Source organism: Lytechinus pictus, chromosome 3 (genome assembly GCF_037042905.1).
Source record: "Lytechinus pictus isolate F3 Inbred chromosome 3, Lp3.0, whole genome shotgun sequence".
Lineage (NCBI taxonomy): Eukaryota > Metazoa > Echinodermata > Echinoidea > Temnopleuroida > Toxopneustidae > Lytechinus > Lytechinus pictus.
In genome coordinates this window covers 74,088,241-74,098,542 of record NC_087247.1, presented here as the reverse complement: position 1 = coordinate 74,098,542, position 10,302 = coordinate 74,088,241, and the positions used below count along the sequence as shown (strand labels likewise).

The 10,302-nt window shown below is 35.7% G+C and overlaps 1 protein-coding gene across 1 annotated transcript; it reads right to left on the bottom strand.

Moving 5' to 3' along the window:
- Positions 1 to 297: 297 nt before the first annotated feature.
- LOC129258068 (uncharacterized) lies at positions 298 to 5,442 on the bottom strand. The gene is made up of 2 exons (XM_054896518.2): positions 5,163 to 5,442; positions 298 to 3,249 (listed from the first exon to the last, which is right to left on the bottom strand). The coding sequence occupies exons 1-2, from the start codon at positions 5,440 to 5,442 to the stop codon at positions 2,948 to 2,950; spliced, it is 582 nt and encodes a 193-aa protein (XP_054752493.1). The 3' UTR covers positions 298 to 2,947.
- Between the last annotated feature and the right edge of the window lie 4,860 nt (positions 5,443 to 10,302).

Here is a 10,302-nt window from a genome sequence, read left to right as displayed (position 1 = left end):
TAATTTCATTTTCGGAAAAACGAACCCTATTTCATTTTCGGACTAACGAACCTTCGAATTAAAGAACCTTATTTTGTTTTCGGACTAACGAACCTTCAAATTAATGAACCTTATTTCGTTTTCGGGCTAACGAACCTTGTGAATTACGAATTTTATTCAGTTTTCGGATTAACGATCCTTCAGAATTACGAATATAACCCTTTGACTAAATCAAATATTGTTTTATTTTATTTTCAAAGGGACTTTTTCGTGCAAAGACATTAAACATTGATTGAAAAAAATATTGGAGCAAGTGCATTTCATGGATTTCATTTATTTTCCTTTATTTCCATTATCAACATTTACAATATGTTTTCTTTCATACATCTTGATAAATAAGCGATAAAACAAAGAAAATTTCTGCGTACTATATATAATCAAGATTATATAATCATAAAAATGTGATACAAAGATGTTGGGAATGGGGGAGGTTGATAAAAAACGGAGCTTGTAGTGTGCAGCCTCCTACATTGTAAAATATATATATATATTTGAAATTACCCCCCCAAAAAATGAGGCCAAAAATTGCCACATTTTTTTTCAAGTATTTATAAGTTTGGCAGTTTTAAGTAAAATTTACTTATTTCATTTGCATCCATTACTCAAGTAAATTAAGTTAGAACAAGTTGATTCAATTAAGTAAAACAATCACTGAAAAACACCCCCAAAAACAAATGGGGTGGACTTTCGTGATTCGAAAGTCCGCTCCCCCATCGTCCCACTTTCAGTGACATCATTTTAATCTCAGACATCTTTTATCCAAATATCAAACTTTATGCATTGTCACTATACCTGTACATGAGAGGTACTCACATTTATATTTATACGCGACCGGTTCATCCTAACAAACAGAATATTGAGAATAACATTAACATTTTCCGAAAACCTAACAAGAAATCTGAAATTTTCTGATTAGTGACTGTTCAATGTTGCTCTTTCTTTGATTCAACAAAAGAATAAAATATTTTGCACACCCTAATCCAAAACCATTTCAGACACAAATAGATAAGTATGACAGTTATTTAAAAAATGTAATATTTGCTTGCTCTTAATGAATATTCAGGTATTATTTAAATCATTAAAATATTCACCAAACCAGAGACAACCCTACGTGACGAGGGGCAAATAAGCTTCCAGCTTTATGTCTCTACATCCAAATAAATCCAAGTAGGTAAGTAAGTAAATAAGGCGTTAATAATTGAAACAGTACATTCAAGTTATTCAACACGATTTTATAAGTGATACTTATCTTTGCCTAATTGGAGTTAGATTAACTTAATCAAAGTAAGCTAGCAATACGTGAATTTTCGTAAATGTATATTGAACCCAAATGAATCAAGTAAATCATGTTAATAAAAAGACAAGAAAAAATCAAGGAATGATTACAAATAATAAATTCTACTTATATACATTAAGTGTTAACTACTAATTAAGAGATTTTTTACAGGGTACTGAAATGTTCTTGTAAATAGAATACAAGTAGATCAGGGTGACATCTCGAGCGTAAATAACAAAAAAGAAAAAAATGAGAGAGATGGAGAGAGAGAGAGATGAAAATATAAATGATACTCCTGGAAACCAGTAAGAGCATCTTGGTTGGAGGAAAGTCTCAAGTTAAATTCAACTGGACTAAATCAGTTGACAAGTTTAAATTATCTTGGATTAAATTTGGACCCTGAACTTAAATGGAATATAGAGCAACTGAACAAAAAGTTCGGGAAAATCATTGGCTTTTTAAGGAGACTGAGATATTTTATCAATGAGTCAATTCTCAATTTAATTTATTCTTCAGTGATTTTATCCCATTCCGATTATGCAGACATGGTTAGGCAATAGTTTAACACCCGATTATATGACTGACAATTATTTTTTTGCGAAAGGTATTACGGGCTAAGATCTAATTCGAACCTAATGCTTCCTAAACCAATAACAAATCAATGTAAATGTACATTCTTATATCGTGTATCTGCGTTATACAATGAACTACCACTCAAGCTACGCCAGCTGGACACGGCTTAATATATTCAATAAACATGTTTATATTTTTTTTTACTATATTGATATTTGAAATCTGCAATCCCTTATTCACTGTCATACGACAGTAATCAGTGTACTAACATACTAAATTGGTAATCAATGGTTAGATGGGTGGGTTAAAGGGGGGGGGGGGGGTTCACAATGGGATATTTTTTTAACCGTAATATAGTTTTGGTTTGAAATGTTATTTTATGTAATAAAATATGTTGTGTTCTTTTTAGGGCTGGGTGGGATGATTGTATTTTCATTTTCTTTCTTGTTATGTGATCGATTAAGTATTGTGTATATCTTTTTTTGTAATTCTATATATTTGTTTTATATGCATTTTTTACGTTGTAAAGGACCCCATGGAAGAACAGTGGTATTCTGTTAATGCCACTGAAATGGGCCATCCTCCATATTTTATTTGACGATTTGTTACATTTGATCATCTATTTTTTTTTACATGAAAATAAATATAAACAAACGAACAATACACATAAATTTCATGATCCAAGATCAGTGTCCCCCTTTCCTCCTTCCCTGTGTTAATTAGTATAACATCGCAATGTACCCTGCCAATTTTACCATTTTATTAATTTTGGAAGTTTGGCAGTAGGCCTATCCAAGGAAGTTCACAAGTGAAAGGGATATATCAGAAATATGTCTTTTCTCTTGTCCTTTAGTTTATAATTCTATTTTACCTTGGATATAGATAATAATTATACTTGCTTATATAGCGCTTAATACTTACTTTGTCAGAAGTCTCTAAGCGCTCTAGATGCATATTATCTTCGGATAACCATAATTATGGTGACTGCCATTAACTTAAAGGCCTAGTCAAGTTCTGATATTATTCCAACAGAATTTGTTTATTGCGACGGGGAGAAATTCACGGTTCTGTTTGTGTGCTCCGGGCACAAGAACAAAGTAAACATGGTGTAGCCCCCCTTGTCACTTTCTTGGGCTTCGGATTGTTCAATATGTGTTTGAAATATTTTTCAAGCTCCTGCCATTGATTGTTGTTTAGTTCTACGGGAGAATCTGAGAGTTGCCCGCCGATTAGCTGCAGAATTGACTTTCTGAATGTTCTTTCTTGTGTGTTTTTAAAAGATACCATCTTACTTTCGAGGATTTCAGACGAGAGTTCATCAGATGGAAAATCATAAGCGATCACTCCAACCTTCTGGCGACCTGTAATTATTGAACCATAAAAAAACACGCGTTAAACCTTCAATACCAACAGGAATATTACCAAGATATTGTTGGCAGCCATTTTTTTTGCCTACTCGTCATATTTTCGCTATCAATAATGGCAAAAATCGTCCCATTATCCCTGATCGACATTTTTTTTACCGACGAGAACGAAACTTTCTACATAGCGGGCCTGGTATAGAAGGAGAAACGGTCAAGTCATAGATCTTCATAACCCGAAATGAATGAAGGCCTGCCGAGATTTAAAATTTGCAATGGCCTGGACTATTGCAGTTCAAACCATACACTGCAAAAACTCTGGTGTTGATTTAACACCAGCCCGCAATATATATGTCCACACCAGAGAAGTATTGCAACAACACCAGTTTAAAATCAAACCGATGCTGTTTAAAACACCTATCTCGTGTTAGATCAAAACAAAACTGGTGTTGTTTTACACTTCTCTGGTGTGGGCATATAGATTCCGGGCTGGTGTTAAATCAACACCAGAGTTTTTGCAGGGTATAGCCCATAAAGTCTTATAAATTGATTTTCGTATTACCCCCCCCCCCCCACTTTTAAACGTCGATATGTGATTTGAAATTTAATAATGGGAATAGTGGAGGTACAAATGCTGGTTTAAACGAGGTGCGACCACCCCCCCCCCCCGGAAACTAAATAACAAACCCAAAACACACACTGCAAAAACTCCGGTGTTGATTTGACACCAGCCCGGAATCTATATATGTCTACACCAGATAAGTGTTGAACAACACCGGTTTTGGTATTAGTCTTACAACATATACAACACCAATTAGTTTTAGAACAGCATCAGTTTGATTCCAAACAGGTGTTGTTTCAATACTTCTCTGGTGTGGACATAATAGATTCCGGGCTGGAGTTAGATCAACACCGGAGTTTTTGCAGTGTAAATAGGCTATTTGTCGATCTTTTTTATTTTATATTTTTTTCGCTGGTCAAAGTTTCTATGGGGCAAATTTCAACGGCCTTTTACATCCATGATCAACTCTTCTGTCGACCAGACAAGACGCCCCCCCCCCCCCCCTGTTTGCAGTGCAAAAAAATTGGAAAAAAAGAAAAACGAAAGAGAGAGGGAGAAAGAAAAGTAAGAGGAAGAAAAGTGGATGAAACAAATTTAATGGGGAATTATTATTTATTCAAAATTTTGCTTGCGCTTCGCGCTCGCATTGACTTGAATAAGATAATAATCTGCTCAAGAAGATAACATTAGGCATAACAATTTCCATTTTGAAGTCAATTCGCTGAAATTATTCTGATCAAGATACGATTTTTCATTATTTTGTTTCAGCAAGATACGCATCGTGTTCATGACCACAAAAGAGTGCTGGGCCCCGTTTCATAAAGCTGTTCGTAAGTTACGAATGACTTTACGCACAACTGGTGACCCTTTCTTGTGCTATATCATCACCTATATGATATATCCCTATGTAGCTGACTTATGTATTAGAACATGTTCCAGTCGTTCGTAAAGTTGTGCGTAACTTCACGAACAGCTTTATGAAACACTACCCTGATAACATGATAAAATTCCAGGTCGCGCTAAGCGCTAGCAGTATTTGATTCCGCAAACTGTCCTTGAAATGTCCCCCTTTTCAGGTCAGTTAATCTATATTTAATAAATATAGCGCTCTACATTCGCATTAATTTTGTATTTAGATACGCACGCTGTTCATGTTTACTAATGGTAATAAGAATTTCCTGCTTTTGGGTCTAAATCGCCAAAAATATAATAATAATAATCTCGCGCCCCGCGCCCACATCATTCATAGTAACATTATCTTCTTCGTGCAGGTATACACGGGGTTAGGATATGATATGACAAATTCGTTCATATTGATGGTGTTTGCAAAATTATGGTTAAGCAATCTTACCTAATTGTTTCCTGGCTTTCTTCAGGAAGTCATCATAAAGAGCATCAGTGACATTGGTGATTGAAAATCTTCTGTTGTTGATTGAATGACAGAGCAACATGTAGTAATTCTTATCCAGTTTCATCTTCTGCATATCACTAATGTTATAAGGTAGCTGAACATATTTAACCTCTTCAACATGATCTGCCATTTTCTCTCTTATTTCATTGATAAGACCTTCTACATTTTCACTATCACTGCAAGTGTAAACAGCTACCTTTATATTCTTACTCAATACCATCTGCAAAGAAAATAAAAAGAAAGTAATTAAAAACATAGCTGTTGAATTGTCAGCTAAACTTTCAAAAGCAAAAAAAAGTAAATAAAATGGTCTCCACTTGCGTATGCACGGCATTTTCCACTAACAAACATTTCTTATGGGCTGTCAAAGGAGGGGGAGAGGCACGGTGCGGATATGGAGGGGGGGGGGGTACGGGCCGAATGTGCCCCTGCACCTGGACCCGCCACTGATTGGATTTCAAATAGGTCACGTAGGTGCATCGCGGTGTAGGATGATAGATGGAGGGCATATTCCTCTGTTTGATCAAATAAAAAAATACATTGTCTAAATTTTGAAAATTTAAGAGTTTAAAGAGTTTAGTGATCTTGATTTTCAAACAGCCATAAATGATTATTCCCTATAGCAATATTCATATAATTCTTATAAAAAACGATTCCACACATTAAACAAGTACTGTATATTCAGAGGGGTTAATACCACATGAGAGAATACACTAGTAGTGCGGGCTCTCCACTAATGAATTTCCTCGTGTGGTATGAGCCTCTCTGAACATACCTTTCGTGATGTTATGGTATGTGACGCCCTATATTCTAAAGGCATTCTTATTTTTAGTGATATTCTTTTAAAACAACGACGCTCTTCAATTTTCATTCTATGTCTGACTTAAGTTTGTGTTGATTTGACAAATATCGAATGGATGTTTTCGCTCATTTTGACTATAAAACATTTGTATTCCCTTTTCCATGTCTGGTGTGCCATTCCATTGCCCCCCTTCACATGTTTCGAATCCAACCAGACCAAATAATACCTTCTGACCATCTTGATAAAAGGCGTATAGACAACATTTTCACAAGTTTTGAAACAAGATTTGCACTGCAAAAATTAAATCGTCTATAGAATACATTTAGTAGAGGGAATTCCATAAAAGGGGGCACTGGCCCATTGCCAAATTCTTTACGGGGGAGTCGATAATATGTTCTAAATAAAAAAATGAGGTAAGACCTAAAGATCGAACCTTTTCTCTTACCAGAATTAATCTTTCTTCATGGGAGACCGAACACAGTTAATGTAACGCTCAACATTGTATTTCTTTCCCCCTCATTTTTTTACTTTTGTATTCATTTATACTATTTCAAAATGAGTCATATGTTTTGTATTTTTATTGACTTGTGGAAAATGAATAAAATGAAAATTGTAATACGGGGCAAATGTAACAGAGGCTCCCATTGCGAGCAGAAACAAGCTACAAAGATAAGCTTTTTACAGAGTATATGCGTATTTTATCGCTCCTCATGCTGTTCGAGTGTAAGCAAATATAACGGCTCGTGGAATTTTCTACAGCAAAATAACTGTTTTTTCAGTAGCTAAGTAATATCTCACATTTCTGTTTCTGTTTATAGTAACTCCCGTAGAAACTCGGCAGGGCAGCATTTTTTTGCTGGTAAACGCCAAGCTGGTATATAACCAATTACCTAGATAACATTTTACGTCTTGGTTAATCAGTCATAGTGGCTGACTTTATATAGACGACAGATATTACCCTTGGGCCTTTTTATCAAAGTGGAGACATTGGCAGAGTGGGGATTTGAACTCATAACCTTGCGCTCATGAGTCAATGCTCTAACCACTGGACCACACGACCCGTTACATTACATAATGTTTCCTTCTGGACAAATATGTAATTGAGATACAACTGTTGCCAATCTCATCGGGGGGGGGGGGGGGAATGTAAACACCATATTACAATTGCCCCTGGTATTTTATAAATTGTTAAAACTAAAACTTAGGAAAGAGAATTGCATAACGTTAAACGAGTCTGTTAATTATTTATTTTGTTTACAAGGAAAAGGTAGCCGTCAAGGATTACCATTATAAGTGTAGAAATAAGTTCTACATAACTTTGAACATAATCTGACAAATTTGTTTTGTTACAATGCAAACTATAAATTTTGTTTAATAAAGTTTGCGTATCATTGATTAATAGAAATCAGAAACTTCATTCATTTTTTGTTCGATTTTTCATAATCTATATCACTTTACTTGAAAAGAATAAGTAAAAACACGAGGAGAGTGCATTATTAAAGGTTTTTCTAATGTCAAAATTGTAAATCTGAGTATAGGCTCATTGAAAATAAAAGCACAGCACAGAGTAGCCTCGTCGATAAGCTAAAACATGAGAACGTTTTGACAATAATAATGCTTTGTTTACAAGGAAAATAACCTTTCTGTAGGCTCAGACAGGGCCCTGGGAACGATTTTTTTGCTGGGGGTGCTGAAGTAGGCGGTAAATTCGGTTACACTTCGTAATTCCGAAGGTTCGTAATTCCGAAGGTTCGTAATTCCGAAACACGTAAATTGCCTATTCCTCGATGTTCGTTAATCCGAAAACGTAAAAGGGTTCGTTAATCCGAACATTTGTGGCGTTATTTCGTTATTGCGAAGGTTCGATAATGCGAAAACGAAATAAGGTTCGATGTTCCGAAGGCTCGTTAATCCGAAAACGAAATAAGGTACGTTGTTCCGAAGGTTCGTTAATCCGAAAACGAAATAAGGTTCGTTGTTCCGAAGGTTCGTTAGTCCGAAAACGAAATAAGGTTCGTTAATCATTTCGTTTTCGGACTTACGAACCTTCGGAATTACGAACCTCATTTCGTTTTCGGATTAACGAACCTTCGGAATTACGAACCTCACTTCTTTTTCGGACTAACGAACCTTCGGAATTATGAACCTCATTTCGTTTTCGGACTAACGAACCTTCGGAATTACGAACCTTCGGGAATACGAACCTTCGGAATAACGAACCTTCGGAATATCCGAACCTTCGGAATAACGAAGCTTCGGAATTACGAATGTATGCGGTAAATTCAGGGGCGGATCCAGCTTTCGCCAATAAGTGGGGAGGGGGGGGGGGGGGATGCGATAAAATTCACCCATATTTTCCCCGATCGGGCACTCAAAGATGATTTTTGTTTGTTTCTTCGTAACAGCCACTTCTTTGCATTATAAATTCTTATAAAACATAGTAATATTTAAATAGTGCGAGCGCGAAGCGCGAGCTAATTTTTTGGAAATTTCATGTCTCATGTCCTGAAAATCGAATATTCGGGCAATGTTTGTGATCCTGAACAAAATGCGTATATAACTGATCGAAAAGGGACTTGTTGAGGACCGTCTGTAGTTAGCCATAAAGCGATACATAATCAATAATCAAATAAAGCGAGCGCGAAGCGCGAGCTGAAAGTTTTTGACATTCCAACCTAAAAAATGGAAATTCTAAGCATATTTTCTCTCTATGGGCAGGATAGGCATATAATTAAACAATGCGAGCGCGAAGCGTTAGTGGGAAAAATGAGATTTAGACCTAAAAACGGGTCACCATATTCAGGTTTTGTAAATCATAAAAAGAATGGGTAACTGGGTATCCTAAATCAATAACGTGAGCGAGAAGCGCTAGCAGAAAATTTTAGTCTGAAACTGGATAATTTAAGCATGTTTTAAACAAAGAACAAGCTGTGTAGCTCAATAAACATGCGTGCGCGTGTTTAAGATTTATAACTAGTATCTGGGCATTCTAAATATATTTTTATCATGAAAATAAATGTGATCGCGAAGCGCAAGCTGAAAATATTTGATATTCCTATCTGAAAAGGGTCAATTTAAGCACTGATTCAAGCACTTTGTAGGAAAATTGTGTAGTGGATATTATGGATCGCTCTTAATAAATGATATGAGCGCGAAGCGCAAGCTGACAATTTTATGTTTTATTTTGATCTAGGTCCTACATTTCTAAGGACATTTTTTCATATGAAAATGATAACTTTCCTCTCTTCCTCTTCCTAAGAGCGATATATTCCATTCTGAAAAAAAGGACAATCTAATTATTAGGAATTCATGAAAATGTTATTTTTGTGTTTATCAATCTAATAAGCCTAATGACAGCTCGAAATTTGTTGATATAAATTCCTGAAAACTTGACATTTTAAGCACTTTGTAATTATGAATAGGATGCATGGGTCAATACATTTTTAACAAATTAATGAGAGCGCAATTAATCGTGATGTCATGTAAACATGGTAAAGGGGATTTTAAGTAGTTTGTTATATAATTGCTTATTATCATAGGAGACATTATTGAGGCATACATTACTCACCAATCAAAATGCGAGCGCGCAGCGCTGGCTGATGATATTTTGAGAATTTTATGGAATACACGAAGAGAATAGGTACCTGACAAATGAAAATGTTGATACTGAGACAATAAAACGGACATTTCACAGAACACTTTTGGCATATCAATTTATAAGTCGAACAAAATAATAATAATAATCCGCTTTTATATAGCGCTTAATCCATCGGAACGACGTGTCTAAGCGCTTTACAGATATATTATTACCCCGGTCGTCGGATTCAATCAGTCATTCCCGCCCACAATGTGTACACATCCTCCACTCCCTGATGAAAATAATGAAAGCTCGATGTCGGAGCTGAAATATGTTTTGTATATTGACTTCAGAACTTGATGATCCGTATCAGCCTATTGATGAAGAATCTCATGTAGGCCTACCTCATCCGTATACATTCGTAATTCCGAAGCTTCGTTATTCCGAAGGTTCGTTAATCCGAAAGCGAAATAAGGTTCGTTGTTCCGAAGGTTCGATAATCCGAAAACGAAATAAGGTTCGTTGTTCCGAAGTATCGTTTATCCGAAAACGAAATAAGGTTCGTTAATCATTTCGTTTTCGGACTAACGAACCTTCGGAATTACGAACCTCATTTCGTTTTCGGAATAACGAATCTTCGGAATTACGAATCTCATTTCGTTTTCGGATTGACGAACCTTCGGAATTACGCTACAAATGTT